Source organism: Aulonocara stuartgranti (genome assembly GCF_965226115.1).
Source record: "Aulonocara stuartgranti genome assembly, chromosome: 17".
Classification (NCBI taxonomy): domain Eukaryota; kingdom Metazoa; phylum Chordata; class Actinopteri; order Cichliformes; family Cichlidae; genus Aulonocara; species Aulonocara stuartgranti.
Window position 1 is genome coordinate 20,603,791 of NC_138953.1, and position 22,192 is coordinate 20,625,982.

General features: G+C 40.3%; 1 protein-coding gene and 1 long non-coding RNA gene across 5 annotated transcripts; one reads left to right on the forward strand and one right to left on the reverse strand.

Moving 5' to 3' along the window:
* The first annotated feature begins 9,354 nt into the window (after positions 1-9,354).
* LOC309692107 (ras-related protein Rap-1b) lies at positions 9,355-18,016 on the forward strand. Of its 3 annotated transcripts, none has more exons than XM_082510322.1 (8): positions 9,355-9,463; positions 13,385-13,454; positions 14,481-14,549; positions 14,649-14,705; positions 14,787-14,927; positions 16,087-16,230; positions 17,244-17,336; positions 17,475-18,016. In XM_082510322.1, exons 2-7 carry the CDS (start codon positions 13,398-13,400, stop codon positions 17,328-17,330), a joined length of 555 nt encoding a protein of 184 aa, XP_082366448.1. In that variant the 5' UTR covers positions 9,355-9,463; positions 13,385-13,397; the 3' UTR covers positions 17,331-17,336; positions 17,475-18,016. The 3 variants fall into 3 exon arrangements, with proteins under 3 accessions (XP_082366448.1, XP_082366449.1, XP_082366450.1); XM_082510323.1 differs by having other exon boundaries at positions 17,244-17,332; XM_082510324.1 differs by having other exon boundaries at positions 9,360-9,463; positions 13,382-13,454.
* An 82-nt stretch (positions 18,017-18,098) lies between these two features.
* On the reverse strand, positions 18,099-22,054 carry LOC309692112. Of its 2 annotated transcripts, XR_014272225.1 has the most exons (3): positions 21,998-22,054; positions 21,675-21,795; positions 18,099-21,413 (listed from the first exon to the last, which is right to left on the reverse strand). It is a non-coding gene; the product is annotated as an uncharacterized lncRNA (long non-coding RNA). The 2 variants fall into 2 exon arrangements; XR_014272226.1 differs by having other exon boundaries at positions 18,099-21,795.
* Between the last annotated feature and the right edge of the window lie 138 nt (positions 22,055-22,192).

The window sequence follows — 22,192 nt, forward strand, 5'->3', positions numbered from 1 at the left end:
AAAGTGAATTATTTCTGGCTCTTTAAGCTGATCTACCCAGACCCTCTATTACAATCTACCTTTGGTACAGTTTTATTGTGAAATCATTCGTTACAGATACCCCCTCAGCTTCAGTCCTGAGTACAAACGGTACACTGGGGTTGTAGCTATCGTGACATCACCTGCTCATCTCTGAACTTCTGAAGCATTTCTGCCATCACCATCTTGGTTCTAGGAAATTGGATGTGATAAGAAAAGGCTGGTGTAGAGTACTACGTGACAAGAATTTACCCAAAGCAAGCATCTCATAAACTGAGTGTTCAAAGAGGTCCAGCCAGAAAGTCATTTTCCCAGACTTTTTGCAGCTGTCGCCATCTGGTAGTCTTCAGTTTACAGCACTTCTACATTGACATAATTTTTCCATCTTGGAAGCTACAATGCTGTGATCTCTGTCACTGCCATCAAATCCTTGAATATTTCACTCTCCACAAAAAAGACTGAAAACTGACTAAAGTCAAAAATATAACCAAAGTGTGTATTTGCAGCAGTTTAAATTAAAATGTCAAATTAACAATTGACACACAACATAACATTAAAATCAGTGTGTATTCGATGTATACCCCCCTAAAAACATGATGACCTCTTTAAAACTTTCAGTTCACTCTGAGTTTTTTTGTTGTTGTTTTTTTATTTTCAAACTTGTGGCGGTTGACTGTAACTGCTTGAATCGTAAAATGTTCAGAAATGCGGACCTGGATTTGGACTGTTTGTAGGGATTTATCAAAATATCTGTACATAACTGAAGTTATGAGAAGACCGCCATGAGTGTTTTCAGTTTAGTTAGTGTAGTTTTTAGCAGCAGAGGGAGCCAGAGTTCAGGTCACAATATAAACCCAAGACCTAATTGAATGAACAGTTACAAACAGGAGTCTTAGCTCTGTTTAGTTTAGTTTTATGGTCAGCCTACATCTGCCTTAAAAAAAAAAAAAAATACTGTCTTAGACGAGCCCTGGCTAGACAGAACAGGCACTATGCAATAATATAGAGACTTTGGACCTGCCATTCATTAGCACAAACATGAAACATGTATGCTTCAAAAGCATCAACATCAGCTCTTCTCTGACAGCATGGTTGGAGTTTCTAAAAATGACTGAGTCTTCCCGTGGAAACGTAGATCCTGACATACTACAGAACAATAATATGATTAACTTCCCAGATTGGAGTTGTAAAGGAATTAAATACTTGAAACATATATTTGAAGGAACATACTTTATTATGTTTAACAGATTAGTTATACGATATGGGCTTAAGAATAGATAGTTAGAATATCAACAAATTTAATCTATAGTAAAAAAGAAAGTTAAGCCTACGCAAGTCAAATGACAAACACCACCAAGTGTGGTACAATTCCTTAATCTGAAAACCCCAAAATTACTAAAATATGCGGGGCACCCTCCAAGTAGATGGATCAATCTCCCTTCCTACTGCAAAATGGGAGAGGGATCTATCAGCCAGCTCAGACCAAAACATCTGGTCTCACATATGTTTAAAAACCTTTACATTGATTAGAAATGCTCACATTGTCAAGGGAATACACCTGACAGTTACACCCATGTTCTGTCCCCCAGTTCAGAGGTTTTGGTGCTGGATATGTGAGACTTCTCAAAGTGTCTGAAATGTAACATTCCACCCTCCCCTTCAGTTTGCTTATTGGGCAACTTAGATGAATACAGTCCAGATGGCTCTCACTGCCTAATGCTTTGCTAAGAAGACTATCCTCATGAACTGCATCTGGGGGTTCCCTAGGGGTGGGTTTCTTTGGGGGCTGGACATGAGAGCTGTGTTCCTGACCTGGATGAGGCTCTGGTGGCTCTTGGGTAGTGATTCTCTGGCGACTGCGTATGGCAGGGCCGGAGGAGCGTCTGTGCTAGCGGACGTAGGTTAAAGGCCACGCTGCTCCTGGGTGGGGCCGGGCTTGGGGACTTGGCGTCCTGGGGGTGCACCACCTCTGGGCTGGCGTTCTTGGTGGCCCTGGGGGGCTTGGTTCCTGGTTTGGTGTGTCACTGGGGTTGTGGGTTGGTGCATGCACGGGGCCCTGGCCCTGGCATGGGGGCCTTCGGTGCACCGGTGGAACTGGAGGCCTATTCAGCTGGTGGCGAGGTTGTTATTATCTTTTGCATGTGATCTCTGCTCTTGTGGAGTCCACTCTGCAGATTGGGGGATCCAGTAGAGGTGGAGGATGAACTCAACCTTGGTGTCTATTGTCTTATGTAGTCTGAGAGTTGACTCAATGTTGGGGTGGGTGTAGTTTTTCCCCTGGGGTGGGGTCAGCGCTCTGTGGGACTTGGTGATGCTGCTGTTGTGGGCCCCGGCCTGGGCCCCCTGACCTTGGTGAATTTCAAGGAATGGGGGTGCCTATGGGGGTCAGTGGGGGAACTTGCAACATGAAAGGGGTACTTTGCCTCAGTTGGGGGCTCATGGGTCTTGGGTCCCTCGGCCCGCTGCTTAGGTGCAGCAGGCTTGTCGCCATGGCCCCATGGGGCAGGGCTGTACCTCCCCATAAACACTGTTAGATACTTAAATGGAGAAACCTTATGAATAAGGTGCTTGCACACACAGGTGTACAAATGGGTAAGCATAGACGCACACTATCTTGTCTGCTGCTGCCTCTAAACATATCATGTATTATTAGTCCTGTATGCTCCATTTAATATTTATTATTTACTGTTACTACTTATGTTGGTTGTTGCTGTGTTTTCCCTCCTGTGTTGTTTTTGGGAGGATTTTCAGCAGGTGTTTAAGCAGATTTTCAGTGTTTTTTCTCTCTATATATCCCTATTCTTCTCACTTTTTCTCTCCCTCTCCTTTGAACTTACTCTGCAACATTTCTTCCCAAATCATCCCAATAAAAATCTAATAAAATATGAATGAATGAAGTGGACTATCATAGCAAAAGCTGCAATGGTCCACTTGGGAAAATAAATCTGCTGGGCATTTTTTTGGCCTTCAGACAACAACTCTGATTGGTACACTCCCGGACAGGAAAGGCAAAAAAAATCCCCAAGACCCGAGTGAATGAACCATTACAAACAGGAGTCCATGCTGGGGTCAGTTTAGCTTCATTGTCAGCAGCAGGGCTGTTGGGTCTCACCTGTTTACCCGGCGTGCTGATGTCATCACAGATCCAAAGGTGAGAATCAGAGGGCCGCACTCTGATTGGCTACTGAAATGAGGCAGAAATTCATTAGCAGGCAAACAAACAGGATGACGCTGGTTCAGCTGGTCTCCTAGCAGCAGCTGAATTGATGAGTTTGTATTTGTATGTGTGTGTGTGTGTGTGTGTGTGTGTGTGTGTGTGTGTGTGTGTGTGTGTGTGTGTGTGTGTGTGTGTTTTAGCCTGGCTGATCATTGACATGCTGATGATTTTTACCCTTTGAAGTTTAGTAATTTATTCTGCTCAGACAGACCCCCGCCTCAGCACCAATGAGCCGAGAAGTAAAACAGCTCCAAGTCAGAAAAAACTTCCTAAAAGAAAACTATTAATAGGAACAGAGGAGACAGGAAATGCATACAAAAGCAGCACAGCAGACTCACAAATCAAAATGACAAAATTAAAAACAGCATATTTCATAAAAACATAAAAATTTAACCTCAGTTTGCTTCTTTAACTTTGCTTATTTGGAGACAAAAAGAATATTAGCTAGCATGAAGTTGTTCTGCAGCACGTTTGTGTGTTTGATGACTGACCAACAAAGCAGGATAATTATTCGTACATGTATTAATATTATTATTGGTGCTCATCAGAAATTAGTTTCTATTCCTGAGCCTTTCCCTGAGGTCCAAGGGATCTTCCAAGAATGAGGAGCCTGTTTCCCAAAGATCTGATTGGTCAGTTGGTGTTGTTTTTACACCTGTTGATCTCTTGTCTTGAACATCACCTGCTTTGAAGCAGCTAAGGTCTGCATGATGAGTTACCCTGGTGGTACAATTAACTACACAGCAGCCATATTATCGGTCAGATAATGTCATTAAAAATGAGCCTAAAGGCTCTTGTTGTCAGCTTCACAAATCTGGGTGGATATTTCCTCCTGACATTTTCACACAAAGCTCAACTACAAGAACTCACAATAAACGCTCTTCATAATTTAGAGTTAGAAGAATACAAATTTATGTATCAGGCTTAATTGGATGACATATCAATGTTTTATCATACAGTTTCATTTGGAACGGCAGTGAGGTTAAATCAGTCTGAGGGAGAAAATGCTCTGCTGGCTCAGTAGTGTTGAGTGGAGCAGGTGTGACAGTAATCCTATATAAAAATAATAATAATAAATCAAAGGTCAAAGGTCACCAGTGAAAGAACAAACAAATTACAGAGCAAACTGTGTATTAGGGGGTGTGTGTGTGTTACTGGCATGAACAGCAAAACGTGTCAGAGCGTGTTGGAAGTACGCCTCAACACACACACACACTCATGTTTCCATCATTTCATTCCAGGACTTAGACCAAAACATCACCTGAATGATTCACCTTAAGGCGACCTTTTATGATGCATAGTCAGATTTGCTGTATTGCCACACAACATGAGTAACACACGCAGGCACGCACACACACACACACACACACACACACACTGTGTTTACTACAATCATAGATACAGTACTGTGAAGCCACACCCAAACAGGAAGGAGTCACCAAGAATAGAGTTGCCCTCCACCCAAACAGCTTCCCTTTCACTGACACACACTTCCTCAATGTGTGTGTGTGTGTGTGTGTTTAGTAGCCTGAAAGCTCTGGTGCAATATGTAGAGTTCTTCACACACAAATGTAATCCGGCTCAGTCATCAACGATGATGCAGCACGGGGGGAGGAGCAATGTGTTGGTATTGGGGTGATTGTTGTGTCAAAGCAAAGGGAAGTCCAAATGAATTTCTTTAGTTTTAAATTGATGGAAATTTTGATTAATGTTGTCATATTACAGCCAAAAACTGTTTGAAATATCAGTAGTGTGCTCAGGAATATCAGCAGGTTGTTCTATAGAGACATACTCATAAAAAAAAACACAAAATGTTATTCGTGGTTAGAAAAAGATGACATATAAAAGTCTCCATTTTGACTTAAGGGTATCTAAATGTCCCTTTTTCATCATTAATTTATAGATTAAACAGGAAGAAGATTGTTTAATAGAGGCATAATAATAATTTAACTTTTTAATATGCCAACTACAAACTTTATTATTGTTATTTATGGTGGGTATTATTAATATTAGTTTCCAGATTTGATGCTATTTCCATATCGTTTGAATTGTAAAGGACAGAGGTGAATGTAGGTTCAGAGTTTTAGAGGGGCTCAGCCCCCAGTCATAATGTCATGCGTATAGCACCTTACAGTTAATATTAATGGAATATACCACTTTCAAATGTAGTCAGCTCTTTTCACATTTGCAAACCTTATTTCAATAAATAAAAGCAGTAAATTTAAAAGCAACTTAATTTTAGTTATCAATCTTCAATCAAAGGCTCAATAGATCAGAATTTTCCAAAGTAAAGAACAACTTGTGAGGAGAAAGAAGAAACATGCATTGTGTATTTTCAGTCTCTTAACCACATAGAAGCAGCTGACCAGATCATTAAGCACTTAAAGCAGCACAATTCAACAAAGAAAGTGGAAAATCACACTACCACTCCATACACCTCAACATGAAGTAAACTGATAAGACAGCTGCTTTTACATTAAAGATTGTAAATTCATACAAACCCTCCTTTTATTATGCAGAATCAGCACAGAGCATCAGCATGTAGCCCCAATTCAAGAGTGGAGAACAGATTTGTAGTCTGTGACATCAGTGTAGTTTCAACTATCGTTTTATGCCATGTTTAGAGTGATATAGATCCTGTCAAATTCTACTACTCACGTCAATAAATATGTTCTTTCGAACATGCACCATTTTCAGTGTGCTGCTGGAAAGCACACAAAGCATCCATGAAACGCATGTCAACATATTTGGTAAAAAAAACAATAATCATTTAATTTCAATTCAATTTTATTTATATAGCACCAAATCACAACAGCAGTCGCCTCAAGGCACTTTATATTGTGCAGTAGATACAGAGAAAAACCCAACAATCATATGACCCCCTATGAGCAAGCACTGTGGCGACAGTGGGAAGGAAAAACTCCCTTTTAACAGGAAGAAACCTCCGGCAGATCCAGGCTCAGGGAGGGGCGGGGCCATCTGCTGCGACCGGTTGGGGTGAGAGAAGCAAAACAGGATAAAGACATGCTGTGGAAGAGAGACAGACATTAATAACATGCATGATTCAATGCAGAGAGGTCTGTTAATACATAGTGAGCGAGAAAGGTGACTGGAAAGGAAAAACTCAGTGCATCATGGGAATCCCCGGCAGCCTACGTCTATTGCAGCATAACTAAGGGAGGATTCAGGGTCACCTGGTCCAGCCCTAACTATATGCTTTAGCAAAAAGGAAAGTTTTAAGCCTAATCTTGAAAGTAGAGATAGTGTCTGTCTCCCGAATCCAAGTTGGAAGCTGGTTCCACAGAAGAGGGGCCTGAAAACTGAAGGCTCTCCCTCCCATTCTACTGTTAAATACTGTAGGAACAATAAGTAGGCCTGCAGTGCAAGAGTGAAGTGCTCTAATAGGCTGATATGGTACTACAAGGTCCTTAAGATTTAGTCACCTGGTTCTTCTTCTTTCTCTCCATCTTCCTCACTCCTCCATTCCATACAAAAACATTGTATACAACTACTGTGATATCAGTATAATAGAATATTTAGTTATGTGAGTCATCAACAATAAATGTGGGAAAAACAGAAGCTGAAACTCTAGAATATTTTGCTGTTACATGTTGCCTACGTGTCCACTGTTATCTGTTTATTTCTGCTCTCTCCTTTTCTCTCCCTCTCTATCCTCTTCTCTAAGACTGTGTGCCGTCATCCAAAAGTTAAATGTTAAACTCAGTTGTTATCAATATTACGCAATACCGGTCATGTTTAACCATATGGGAATTTACCCAGATTTATTTATTTATTTGGACAGAGATCTTGCCCCCCCCCCCAAAAAAAGAAAAAAAAGTTCAGCACAAAGTTACCCCGATGTGCAACACTGGATAGTTTTCACTCTATCCTGTCTGCAGTAGATGAGTTGGGATATATAACATTAGAAGACAACATACTATTGCTACAGTTATTTTTAGGGATGCTGTAATTAAATTTAAGGGTGCTTGAGCACCCCCAGCAAAGGACCAAGAGCACAGCCCTGGGGTACTCCACAGCTCAAATGCCTCTGATACCACATGGTCACATGGAAACTTTTGGTAGTTTCATCATTTTCCATGATTGTAAATACAAAATCTTACCCAGTGGTTAGAAAAAAATATAGAAGTCTGTATTTGAATTACAGTGCACAAAAATGTCCCCTTTTCATTATTCCTGTGCAATTTGTACATTAAACAGGAAGTAAATTATGTTATAGACGAACGGTGATTATGAAAATGTTAATAATTAGTGTAGACTTTTTTATTTGTTGTTATTAGTGGATATTAGGGCTCTACGGTTGCTGTATTTGATAACATTTATATAAAATTTGAACAGTAAAGGCCCAAGAACAGAGACGTGGCAGTTCATTTTTAGCTAGTGAATATTTGGCAGTTTCATTATTTTCTGTCACTTTTAGAATGTTGTTGTTAATATACTTAAACAAAACCCATTATGGATGCCAAACAATCAGATGAAAGGAAAAAAAGTTTTTTGTAGACTTCAATTGGTTAAAAATGTTTGTAAACATTTCTGACCTTTTACATATAAAAAAAAATACAAAGATTGTTCTAAATGAAACAATTGATGGATATATTCCCACTGAAATGTTTTCACAATTTTATCTTATTTTATCTAAAAACCTGACCTGTATATGGATCCTAATTGGACTGATGATGAGATGCTGACAACATTGACAACAACAACAATAGAAAACTGAAAGTGTTTAATGTGACTTTATTGAAATAAAAGCAGAAACCACAGAGAAACAGAGGTTCTGTTTTACAGGAAACAGGAAGCAGCTGAGAGCGAGGCTGAAACGTCACAAGAAAAAAGAAGAGGGGTCTTGAACCAAAGCTGTGACGAAGCCTAGGAGAAACCGGAAGTAAATGCAGTCTACCTTCAAAATAAACATATAAGCCGAGGACAAGAGTGGAGAAAGTAATTTGGTTTGATATTAAATAAACGTGTTTTGAATGGCTTCTAGTGAGTAAAATACAAAAATACAAAGTCTCATCAAATCATACTAATCTTCAGGTTCATGGTTACAGTTAGTTAATGTAAACATAACATTTTTGTTTGTGTTTAGTTGTTAATCTAGCTGTTCATAACAGAATTTAAATTATCTTCTTGTGCTAGTGCATTTATAGACATTAATTTGTTTTTATTTCTTAGCTTATTAGCAATAAAGACTTCTTGACTTCTTAGCTGGTTTCTTCACTAGTTCTATATTTTTAACTATTTATTACTAGTTAGTTACCGGGTATTAGTTATTTGTGTTTTGTATTTTTTTTTTTTTTTTTTTTTGCTTATGAAGGTGTCTTTACTTTGAAATTCTGAAGAAGAACATCAGTTCTGTGTTGTATTATATTTATTTCATTCTGGCTGCTTATTGTCATTTTGTTTTGTTTTTTTCAATTATTTTCACACCAGTAAATTTATACAACTTTTTCTCAGCATTTTGTACTCAATGCTCAGAGGAAAGCTTTATATTGAAAATACTGACATGAAATGCCTGTTTTTTGTTTCATGCTGAAAATAATTGCCATGCTATTTATGCTTGAATCATATTTTTAGTTCATTTAATTCAAGGCTCACTTTTTAAAAAAAAAATTGTAGCTTTCAGCCATAGCTCACTATCATGGCCCAATTCAAGTATACAGAGCTACCTGCGGTAGCATCACCTTGTAAATAAGCTGTCACTATTTGTCATTAGAGGTTTGATTCAAATAGAATTCCAAAATTATATTTCTTTATTTATTAAGGTATATAAATTTCCACTTATTTAATGCTATTTTTTCCAAATCGTTTTTATAAATAAAATATATCTTATGTTATCTTGTCTAAAATAAAATATAACAACAGAGATATCTTAATAATGTATAATGAAATCCAAATTATTAGAAATTAAAGTAAGAATAATATGTTATTTATATTTATTTTATGACTTTATGATATAATAATATGTAAAAAAACCTCAAGATGAAGCAGAATTATATGTTTAAAACTACAATTTATTTCATATTTGAACCAGTTTTTTAACGTCTTTTATTTTGAAAAGTCGAACAGGAGGCTCTTGCGTTCGCCGCGTCGAGCTTAACGTCAGCGCGTCGGGAGCAGGAGGGAGCGGCTCTGGTCGAGCGACGTTCACTGCGAACAGGAGAGAGAGTGAGCGGCGGAGAGCGCAGCGGAGCGGACGGGTGGATGACTGTGAGTACTGCTTCTTTTCTCCCGTTTCGCGCTTTTACCTCTTTTTCCTCGCTTCCCCCTCCTTTTCCCTCCCTCTTTCATGTAGATATGAGCTAGCCTGGGTCGAACCGGGAAATGTCCCGGCTAGCAGGGACGGGCGACAGGCCGGTCGGGAGCCGCGCTGGGCTGGGTTTGCGGAAGCAAGCGACCGGCGGACAGACAGACGGATGGACGTAAAGGCAGACAGACGGACGGCGGCTGTCCTGATGAGAATACAGTTTATATCAGACACGGGCTGACTGCTTCACGGCGTCACGGCGGCTGTCTGTCCGTCTGTGAGTCTGTTTCCGGTCTGTAGAGCCCGAAGTCCGCTTCTGCTCGCGTTTTGTCTCCGCTCTTCTGAGGCAGCGGGGCCTGCTTGCAGAGCTTCCCGGGTAGGGAGCATTGTGAGGCGGCCACAGAGCTGCGGAAGCCCCGTTGCTCTCCCGGAGGCAAAAAAAAGAAAAAACGAGTGGAAGTGATTGATGAGAGGATGCAGAGTTTGGGAGCTTGAGGGAACCTGCAATCAAAGCCAGTTTGGTTGCACAGACACTGCTTGGTTTTATTCCTCTCCTGTTGTACTGCCTGTCAGCAACACACACACACACTGAGTATTGACAGGCCCCACCTAGTTCTGCTTGACTCAGGGATCTGTGCGTATTGTGAGTCCATATTTCTGCTCTGACAACTTCACTTTAGTAGATTAACATTATTCGGTGATTGCTGGAAAAAGCAGAAGTGCCCACTGAGTGAGCAAAATACTGAAATATAAGAATAAAATGCAGGTTTCAGGTTGGGTTGAACTGTGTGTATCTGTGCAGTGATGCTCTGGTAACTAAAGATTAATGTATTTATAGCCTATAAATTAAGGCCAGCAGTCTATGTTGATAGCAGCAGATCCTCTTTTTGTTCACATGTAAACAAAACAAGCAGGAAGCACTGACGTGAAGTATGAAGTTTCAGGTTAAAGTCTTCCTTTCAGTCAGCGTTTATGTGGTACAATCACAATACAACATAAAAGCCTCAGTGACGCCTCATTTTACAGTTATATAATAATTTGCTGTGTAGTTTGATTGTTGTTGTTCATGCATTGAGTCTGAACTGGAGTTAAACTTAAACAGACCCACAGTGAGGGTTCATTTATAAGGAAATACACTCATAGTGTGCAGAAAGGGCAGTATTTCTTTTTTGAATTGTTACAAATTTGGACTATAAGGAGATATGGAAGCTTTCTTCTTCTGTGTATTGTTGGGACATGACTGTGTGTTGCTTTCTCCACAGACTGTGTATAAAAGATGGTGAAGGCACCATCGTTTGTGTTTTGTGGTCGTTTTGGAGATATTATTGGAGTCCAGTTCACAGACTCCAATTAGCTGAAGCCACCTGCCTCTCCATCTTTCTATAGCAAAAACAGTGTCTGTTCGATATTAGGGAAACTGCAGCTTTTTTGGTACTTCAGGTTAATTTTCCACGTCCCGAGGTTCCTGTTTGGCACTTCCTCTGGGTTTGATGCCTGTGGGTGTGCCAAACCAGGTTTAGGCAGCCTGAGCTGTAAAGACAAATATTTCATGAGCAGCAGTGTTGGTAAGAGCAAATCAGCTGATATTCTTTAAGAAGTTTAAGAGAAGAGTGTGTCTATTTTAATTTGCTCACTTTGCTCTGACCCAAAAGTGGATAAGTGGAAGTATATGGATGGGTTATGAGAGCTTTTTAAATTAAAGTACTTTCTAAACCTTAGTTCTGATTTATTGGAAGACGTGATGATCTTTTTCTTCCTGCTGTTGCTGTGTGTCTGTGCGTGTTTCTGTAACGTCTCATTATATTTCGTCATAGCACAGCATCGTGAAGCATGAGGGGGAAAGTCCCGATGCAGGTGCTCTCCCGCAGAGGCAGGTTTGTGACAGGCGGACTTGTAAATGTCCAGAGATAGGGCTTCAGGTGTGATCGAAGGGTTTTAGATGTTTTGGCTCATCCAGCTTTCCCCTTGATGGCCTCACCTCTGCTGCTCCAGTGAGTGAGTTCTTGCGAAGCGTTGAACCCGTCTGGACTTGCTGCAGAGCGTTGTAGTGAGGCAAGCCTGTTCAGACCCTCAGGCAATGAAATCCATTACTGCTGATGCCTTCACTGACAATAGGGTAGATAAAACCTGAGATTTGAACTCCTCCCAGTCTCCACCTGATCACTTGTGTGCATTTAGCGCATTTATACAGCTGTCGTGACTGGAGATGGAGACATTTAACATTTTTAGGGTTTTTTAGGGCGTTTTCTGTGACCCATACACCACACTAGTTTTTATTTAAAATATGAACAAAAGCCCTGAACAATAAAATCCACTGGGAGTCGTTCTCTTCTTGTTTCTTGTCCCCAAAATAGAATAGATAAACTCTGAAAATAGGATTTGGGCAAAAGTTTCAAGCAAGAGTACTCACTGAGTGTGATTAGTCACAACAGGAGTCTTGCAGTGACTTAAATATATAACTACATGAAGACATTAATAGTCCTATTATTTGAGATAACGGATTTACCTAAAAATTGTAAACACTTGTTGCCTCCAAAATATTAAGCAACTTTAACTTAAGCTGAATGTTTGATGGTAACTTGTTTATCATAAGTGTTTATTCTCAGATTGGTTACCAAAATAAAAGCTTTAAATTTAAGAAGCATTTTGTCTTGAGTTAGTCTTGTCTTAGGTCAGTTAAGAGTATTTGTGACACAGTATTTACGTTTTTGTTGTACACTGCACAGTTACAGAAACCAAACTTTCATGCATGCGATTCTTCTTTTATATCCCTGCAGCCTCTAAAATTAAAGTAACAACTTCTGGAGACCTGATCTAACATGGTTTCCAGGTTGCAAGACTTTTATCCTTCTTTTAAGTCACCTTTGTTCTGATTGGCTGCCCCTCGTAAAGAGAATGTATGAACCACAGACAGGATATGAGATGGGTGTAGCCAGTGTTACATCACCAGCTGATCAGTGAAGTCTCGTAATGAAACCTCAAACTCGGTAATGAAAAAACAGAAGCCTGTTTGTGGCGAGGAGCCGCCCCCTGGTGGTCAATACATTTCTGGTTTTAACAGCAGGCAGGTTGAGCTCTGGAGCCTGAGATGATCAGATTAGGGATATCTGCACTCTATGACATCACAGAGATCCGATAATAGTGGAAACTGTCTGAATCACAGTGTTTAGAGTGCAAGCTTTTGGCTCATGGGGCTTATTTTTACATATGCTGACCTTATTAGAAACTTGGCCATGCTTAATATGAACATCCACCATCGGAGCAGGAGATATGTGGCAGGGTATAAGGGTCGACTTTAAATATTAGATTACACCTGGTGTTACTCACTTATAGAGTCTTTTCTGGCTGTCAGTTAGTAGTTGTATTTGTATTGTTTACAGGCTGTGATGGTAAAATTTGAAATGGTTTTAGGGTCTGTAAACACATCGTGTCAGCGGGGGTCCTCACGAACAATCTTAAACGTGTGTGTATTTGGGTGTGTGTGTGTTTGTGCATCGTGTTGCTTCTTGTTGCCGTGACAGTGAAGGTTTGCACACACATGGCGAGGAATGATTGGTATGCATCCACACACTGAGACATGAACGCATAGCAACAGTAACCAGGAAGGATTCAATAGCAGTGACATCACCACCAGCTGTGAGATCATGTGACTCCGCAGTTTTCAGTAACTTACCACATGCATGCTGGGTAATCATTATCTCCCAGTGAGGGGCAGGAAGTTTTCATTTGTGTGTTTGTAATTGATGGTGTTACATCTCCAGGTGCATCATAGGAGGAGGTGGGGCTTACTGTAATCCTGCTGTGTGATTGGTAGCTGTGACTGGATGTCCAATAGCGACCTGTTAACGGTCTCCTCCTCTGTGTTTGTGTCTCTCACCCAGCAGACAGACAGTCAGGATGCGTGAATACAAACTGGTTGTTTTAGGATCAGGAGGCGTCGGCAAGTCAGCTCTGGTAAGTAAAAAAAAAAATCCACGTTAATCAGCTGTTTGCATTAAAGTGAGAGTCTGATGTTATTCTATTTAATGTCAGTGAGTGCCAAAAATAAAATGTAATCAACACTGAAATTATCCTGCTGATGAGCTCAGAGCCACATGGCAACACCTTGCACTTTATTTTAACTCAAATATTCAATGTCGATTAATCCGCTGCTGAAAATAGTCCCCACCAAAAACTAATAAAGAAATAGAAAAACTGAAAATAAATACTTGTAATATGTATATAAAACCCCCCACTGAAATAGTGACAAATATTTATATAAAATATATGAAAGAAAAATAGAAGAAAAATAAATAAATTATTATTTTTTAAATATTTAAAATAAATAAAAATTGATAAAGAATGAATAGGAAGATAGAAAATATATTTATGAATACTGAATAAGATAAAGATTAAAGATAAAAAATACAATATAAATAGACAAATAAATAATATAACTAATTATATAAAGATATAATAAAACTTATATAAAGATAATTATATTCAAAATGTGTGTATGAAAGACTAGAAAAACAATTTTCAGTCATTATGTTTTACAAAACTTTATAAGAAGAGTCAAAAATTAATAAGAGGTGATGTAACGTTGCGGGAAATTGCGTTTCCTGTTCTTGCACTAGTGTTTGTATTATTCATATACTGATTTTTGTGCATTCACGTTTGTACATTGAGGTAAAACTGTGTTTGCAGCTTTGGGACTTGCATGGCTGGAGTGCTCCAGTGCAGATTCCTGTGTAAATGGCTGCACAGTGATGTCACTGTGCTTCGTTTTTGCGCCGGCCATCACTGACACACTAACACGGCGGTGTCAGTCACACTACAATGAAGTGCTTTACTCCCCATGATATAATGGAGACGTGTCACAGTGTCACATTAATTCCGCTCTAATGACTCCCAATGGGGAGCTGAACAGAGCTCCATTAACACTGCTGTCCTACTTCTCTTTGTCCCGCTACTCATGTCCGTCCGTCTGTCCATCTCCAGACTGTCCAGTTTGTTCAGGGAATCTTTGTGGAGAAATACGACCCCACGATAGAGGACTCCTACAGGAAGGTAGGACCTCTTCATCCTCACACATTTTTAGAAGCATCTATAGTTTAATTAGTTTTAGTTATAATCCACAGTTATGATTCATTTCTTTTGTTTCTGCAGCAAGTCGAGGTCGATGGACAGCAGTGTATGCTGGAGATCCTGGACACAGCAGGAACAGTAAGACCTGGCTCTGTCTACATACTTTTGACCATGAGATGTGCCTGACTGAGTCCTGACCACCTGTCTGTCTGTCTTTAGGAGCAGTTCACAGCAATGAGAGACCTGTACATGAAGAATGGCCAGGGCTTTGCTCTGGTTTACTCCATCACGGCTCAGTCCACCTTCAACGACCTTCAAGACCTCCGAGAGCAGATCCTCAGAGTGAAGGACACGGAAGATGTAAGAAACCACAGCACCCTATACTTTGCCTAAACTCACCCTAACATGCAGTTTTAAGTCATGGTTTCAGTTAAGTTAAGCACTGAAGCTCCTCTTAACGTTTTCTGGAGCCTTCTTTGTCAGATGAAGGAGTCTGTAGCATAGTTAAGGAGCTCCTGAGTAATTTGTCCGGTTGTAGTTAGTCAGTTGCTGATGTTTGTATTTAAAACTCTTGTTTCTTGGCTCAGAGGAAGTTGCCTAGAAAACCAGTGGAGAAAGGGAGAAGTTTCTGGTGGCAGCCAAAAATAGTTTACAATGATATAAAAATGTAATTTGAGATAAAGCAGTTAAATCTGAGTTTAAGAGGAAGTGGACTCTATCACCTCCACATAATCCTGCTGTCAGGCTTATGCTAAGCTAGCTAACTGACTGCTGATGGGTGTATGTGTAATTTATTCTCATGAAACAGAGGTCACTTGTTTTAACACGCCACCATCAGCCAGCCTGTGTGGAGGCCTTTAGCATTGCTCCCCCTGCCAGACATGAGTTACATTACATAGGTTCCAAAAAGTTTTATTTTTAATCAGCATCTAGTGGAGAAAGAAGAAAATAAAAAAACTGCAAATTTGCAATTTAAATGTAAAAGAATAAAAAAGCAAATTTGTAATTAAAAAAAATAGAAAATGCTTCTAAACAAGCTTTTAAACAAATAAAATAAAACAAGCAAATTAATTTATAATATCTACATTTAAAATGAGAATAAAACAAAAAAAATGAATTAAAAAAGAAAGTAGTAATAAAAAGAAAACATTGTTTTGTACAACATTTTTTAAAAACCCAATATTTTTAATATGTTTCAAGTTAGAAATGTATTTATATTAACATGAATTTAAGATTCTGCATTGATTTAGTCAATAAAATCACTGAATAAAATTTCAAACATGATGATTTTATTATGAAACAGATGATTTACAAAATGGATAAATATAAATAAAAAAATTAAGGAAACATACATTCTGACTTCATGTCAAACGTTACAGATTTTTAAAACCAGATGAAACACTGATGTCCTCTTTTCTGGTTTTCACATGATTTTTCTCCCGTTAAAATAATCCAGTGATCATCTTTGAATGTGCTGCAAACAGCTGTCTGAATGTGAGTGTTTGGTGCGCCACTTTAGGTTCCCATGATCCTGGTTGGAAATAAATGCGATCTGGAGGTGGAGCGTGTGGTGGCCAAAGAGTCAGGCATCGGTCTCGCTCGCCAGTGGAACTCCTGCGCCTTCCTTGAGACCTCGGCCAAGAGCAAGATTAACGTCAACGAGGTGACAAAACACACCCACAGCAAAGTTTACACAGTTACTCAGAGCTGTATTTAAACCTAAATATCTTTGGGCTTCTGAGTTTTGAGCACCATTGATTCGGCAAAATGATGTACACATCATCTGGAGTTTGTAAAAAACTGAAATAAAGCTTACAGCGTGCAACACGAGAGAATCACTGTGATGTGTGCGATCCTGGCTCAAAAACGCTGGAAGCTGTAATAATACAAACATCAGACTATTCCTCCAGAGTTTTTGTCATAGACAAAGAAAAAATGGATTTCATTGTTAGTTTCAGACATTTTGAAGCCTTAGCATTTGTGTTTCAGCTGCTGCTCTGTTGGTTTTGGGGATATGAGCATTTTAGGACTATTATAGTCTAAATATGCATTTAGACTCTTTCAAACCATCCTCTCTGTCCAAAATGTGTACATTTGAAAGAGGAGTAAAAGAGGCCATTTATGTCCACTGTGAGCGACCATCTTTGAACAGAGGCAGTGGTTTACAACACCAACTGTCTGGCATCTATAATCCAGTTTTGAGATCCCTCCCAGACGCCTTAACGCCCACTCACATCCTGGGCCATCTGACCTCAGGAAATCACATGATAGGGTGGGGCTAGGTTTCACAATGAGCTCACCCAAAACCTTGGCTGATTGTGACCTACACCCATTTTCACACCTTGGCTCGTGTGATTAGGTAGAGGATCATTAGGGGGTCCATTGTCCCTCTTGGTGGGTTACTCCCACAGAGCTTAAATCTGGGAGTCTCCACCATTTGACCCTAGAACTGAAGAAGCTTCTCGGATGAGAAGCTTCTCAGAGGTGAAACGTCTTCAAGCCACTTAAAGAAGTCCACACACTTTTCTTTCCAAGCTCCTTAGATTACGATGACCTGGATGACTGAGAACCTTCACAGACACATTTTTAAGTAGTTTTTGGCATTTTATTAGTAGTTTGGGGAATGTTTGGCAGTTTTTGGCAGTGTAGGTTTCATTTCTTCGTGTTTGTTTGCAGATCTTCTACGACCTTGTCCGACAGATCAACAGGAAGAGTCCCGTTCCAGGGAAAACCCGCAAAAAGCCCACTTGTCAGCTTCTCTAATGGCAGGTAGCTTCTATTGTCCCATGCGCGCGCACACACACACACACACACACACACACACACACACACACACACACACACACACACACATTGAGTTTATCACACACGTTGTTGTTCACACACACTCTGGTTCTCTGTGTCCAGATTCCTGCTCACCTGATAACCAACCAACCAATCACAGGACATCTTCCAGCTGGCCACGCCCCTTTAACACAACCATGTCATCATCAGCATCAGCCACTCTGTTACCATGACGATCTCTTCTCCCATCCTTCATCACACTATGTAAAGGAGACTGTTGCCTTGGAAACATTAAAACAGAACATCAAAGGACTGCTACGGTGGTGGCGATGATGATGATGATTCTGCTGTTGCGGGAATGCAGGGGCTTGATTTAAACTACGGTTCCCATCATGCTCTCTGCTAGGCTGTCTTTGCAGTGGGGAGTGGCTTCTTGCTTTTTTTTCTTTTCTTTTTAAAAAAATTTAAACTTTTTTTTTTCCGTTTCTTTCGCCTTATTGTTTTCCGGCAGCCCTGAGCCAATCACACGCAGTGTGACCGTCAGCTGTGTCGGCATCGCCGCGGTGATGACGATGACGCCGACACGGCTGACTGTGTGTGTGTGTGGCTTTGGTGAAACCTGTGGATTCATACAGCGGTTATTATTACAGTGATTATTATTATGATTCTTTGTGAAAACAATTAAGTCATTTTATGTTTTTGATTTTTGGGGCGGGAGGGGTGGGGGTGGGGGTGAGGCAGGGTTGGGGGTTGTAGCAGCAGGTCAAGAGGTTAGCTTACTGTGCTGATAGCAGTGCCGTAATTAAAATTAGCCTAAAGTTAACAAACTGGGCGGAATCAGGAAGAATATAGATATAACGGGAAGATGTTAGGTGGCTTGTTGCCATAGCAGCATGGCGAGCTGACTCCTGATCTGCTGCTCAGGGCGGACATGTTGCCTTTTTGACAGCAGACTCACACTGGTCCAGTACCTTAACTCTGTGTGTGTGTTTGTGTGTGTGTTTGTGAGTGTATGTGAGCTACGTAACAACAGTGAAGCAGGCCACTTTCTGTAATGATCGTTTTTTGACCTGCGCGGTTGAAACACTGAATTATTGGTCCTTTAGTCACTTTAACTGATAAGATATTAAAGGGGGCCTGTCATGCTCTTTTTCAGCTCTATATTATTTCCACTAGAGCAGTTTTACCTGATTTAAAAGTAAATTAATGCCCTTACTGTCCTTTCCCGGCCCTTTTTGGAGCTTCTGGGCTAATCTGCTTAAAATGAGCCATTTTAACCCGTCGCTTTAAGGACATCCCCATCCCTGAAAGCCCGCCTTCTTCTTATCGGTCCACTGATGGGAGCCTGCAGAGGGGCAGCACCAAAAACAAACTGAAGCCTGAGCTTTGTGTGTACAGGTACAACTTTCACACGTTTTCATCCCATTATTTAAAACTATGGCCATGTTTAAAATAAATATCTGGCATTAAAGTTTAGAAAGGAGTACCAGGAACATATTAGGGAAAAAATGTGTTTGTATTGTCAGAATAAAGTTGCAGAATGATGTAGGTATTTCAACAATAAAGTCAAGAGTTTGAGAATAAAACTGAAATAAGATTTTAATTTTAAAAAAGTCAAGATTTTGGAAATAAGGTCAAAATTATGAGGAACAAAGTAAAGCTTATGAGAGTCAAGATTTCAAGAATAAACAAAAAACTAACACAGCATAATCGGTCCCCTTTAAGCTTCTGATGGATGGATTCCCAAATACAATCAGGATAAGGCGGAGTTTCTTGTATTCTTGGTACGTCGTGCTAACACTTTAGCATGCACCGTGCTGAGTAATACTTAAATGTTAAATTGTTAGCATCGATAGATGGAGGTGTTTTCTTATCAGTTGAAGAACAAACATAAAGTCTCAGTGTTTCAGTTTAATAGTAGCATGGCTGCAGTCCAGCCGGAGGGGGTTAAACCCACAGAAAAAATCCTTTGAATATGTGTTTGTGGGCGTGGTCAGCTCACGGGAAACGCTTGCTGGACCCGTGACCTCTGTGAGTGCTGCTGTGCACAGTGTTGTACTATCAGCAGGGTACTGCTGTCAGTATTCTGGGTCTCCTCCAGTGTCTTCAGTCATGTAGCATGTTGATGTTTCTGCCAGTACCGGGTCTGACCTCCAGGAGGTGCTGCTGCAACAGTTTGCATGACACGAGCAGAAGCTTCCGGGCCAGAGAGCCGTTTGTGGCTGCGGCAGGCCGATCGCCAACTGTTTCTTGCAAGCACGTTATGATGATTCCAGCTTTATTCTTGTAATATCAACAGAGGAGGGGCTCATTACTGCCTCTGTTGGTCGTAAAGCAGAAAACACCTACTGCTGTTATTTCTGAAAGCTGCAGGTATAATAGGTGTTTCTGTGTACGCCACAAGGGGCAGCGCACAGCACCTTTTATAGCCAAAAACAAACACGGATTATAAAAAATACACCCCATCGTACTCTTGATAATGTTTATAAGCCACTTTCATGACAGTTTAAAACAATATGAGGCCATTTTTAAGTATATTTTATCACTTCTCCTACACAGTATCCATAACTGGTGTATTAGCAGTTAATGACTGATGATTAATGATGATTAGCAAGCATATTTAGTTACATATAATGGTGTGATTATGTTTATTTTAACTGTTTATTCACATATACATTGTGCATTGCAGTGTATTCTCAGTGTTGGAAAATATTTCTTCATGTATCAATAGAGACGCTTCATATTATGTATTCATTTATGTGATTATAGCTGATTATGGTTATGAGTAATTCATTAAGAGGGGAAATGAGGTGATAAATGCTTGAAATGTCCTTTAATCTGTTTAGAACTGCTTCAAAGTGAGTTTGTTAAGGGTTCTGGCTTTAAAGCGGGAGTTTCATCCTCAGAAACAACTTTTAGTCATTTCGCTGGCCAGCCGTGGCTGCACTCTGACCTTTCGGGCCTTCGCCAAGAGGCTGTGGTGCCATTTGTCATTTCCTGTGACTTCTGAAGGCGTCAGTGTGGTTTAAGAAGAAGAAGAAACAAGTCTGATGTTTTGGAAAAAAGTTCTTTAGATCTCTTAATCGTGTGCGAATCAACAGAAGCAGCTGTGTGAAAACACGAGAAAGGGAGCTAGGCCTTATTTTCACACATCTGCAACGATGCTGCAGACTGAAAAGTAGCTGCAATTGTTGCTTTGAAGACGCGAAGCCAGGACTGAGTGTTTGGACAGAAACAGACGTGTGTTAAAGTCTTTACACACTTCATTTAAAGCGCACTGAGGTCTTGACAGCTACAGTAAATAGGTGCAGATGGTAACACTTCACTTTAAGTGCCCGTATTTGGCATTTAAGAGCAGCATGTAAACATTTAATAGAAGTGGTATTGCTGTACGGCAGCTGTAAGCAGATATGAACATGTAAATGTGACTAAAAGAAAAATCTGACTACATTTCATGTGTTTAAGCATTAAAGTTCACTCTTACAGCTGCATTACAGTGTGTCACAGACCATGTGAGGCACATTTACATACTTCACTCTGCTTTCCAGTCCTCAATCTGATGTGAGGTCAAAGTGACCATGGCAGCCACAGCCGAATGCAAACTGGAATGAGCAGTTCACAATACGAAGAAATTATTTTTATTTTTTTTTTCTCAGTACTGATATAATTCTGCTTCTTTTTCTCTGTATGGCATGATGACCAGTGAAATGTAAAAGAAACCAGTTCAACCAGTGATGTATCAGCTTTGAAAAAATAAAGGAAAAAAAAAACCACCCAGTAAGCTGCTGGGAGATTAAACACTGGTGCTGAAATGGTCTGAACTGGTTTCTTCCCAGTACGGAAACCCACAGTGGCAGCGGGAGGCAGGGGGAGGGGAGGGGGCAGTGAAGCCAAATGTAAAGTTAAAAACTAAAAAGCCTTAAATGAATAAAAGTGGTGCAATTTTGTAACAGCAACCTGTGATGTGGAGTCATTCTGAATTTCAGCCACTCGTAGAAATCAAACGGCGCAAATCACTCGAGCTCTAGTTACCATCTTCAAAGATCTGTGTCGACGATTGAGCTGCAAAACCAAGAAATGGTCACTGGGACTTCTTCAGCATCACAGACAAGGCTGTGTCCTATCTCTGCTCCTCTTCTTTGTCACCCTGAAGCTGTTTAGAAAGGCCTCAGCGACCTGGACTTTGGCCTACACCTCGCTTTGCACAAACAGGATGAGATGAAGCTGCCAGGTATGACAACCAAGGAGCCACTAAGATGGACATTAAATACTCAGAGAGCACTTCCTACTACTGGACATATTCAACCAGTCACACACACTCACACTCTGATGGATGCACCAGGGGAAACTCTTGAGTTCAGCATCAGGAACCATCCGCCAATCTTCCAACTGGTCTACCACCTGAGCCGCATTGTGTGCGGATGTGGAGGCAGATGTTGGGGATCTGCATCAAGAGCATATATGTCATGGCCTGAAGTTGGGGAGTGTGCATCAGTGTGAAACATGGGAAACATGGGTATTGGAAGGTGGCAGCTGTGGGAACTAGAAGCTTAGTGTCATAGAATTCATAAGATCTAATACTTCTATCACATCTATCACATCACCACCAAAGTGGTGAACAAGTGGTTTGTGTAAACCCCACACACCGTCACCCACAGAAGACCGACTGATCCGTAACATCTTCAGCGTGAAGAACCATCAGATCTGGTGGTACTGAGATCAGAATCTCTGTTTGAAGATTAATGAATGAAATAATATATGTTTAATAGATTATGACCTGAATCATTAGTGATGTCAATGCTGTCAACTGTTCCTGCATTATGAAGCCTAAACATTACCAT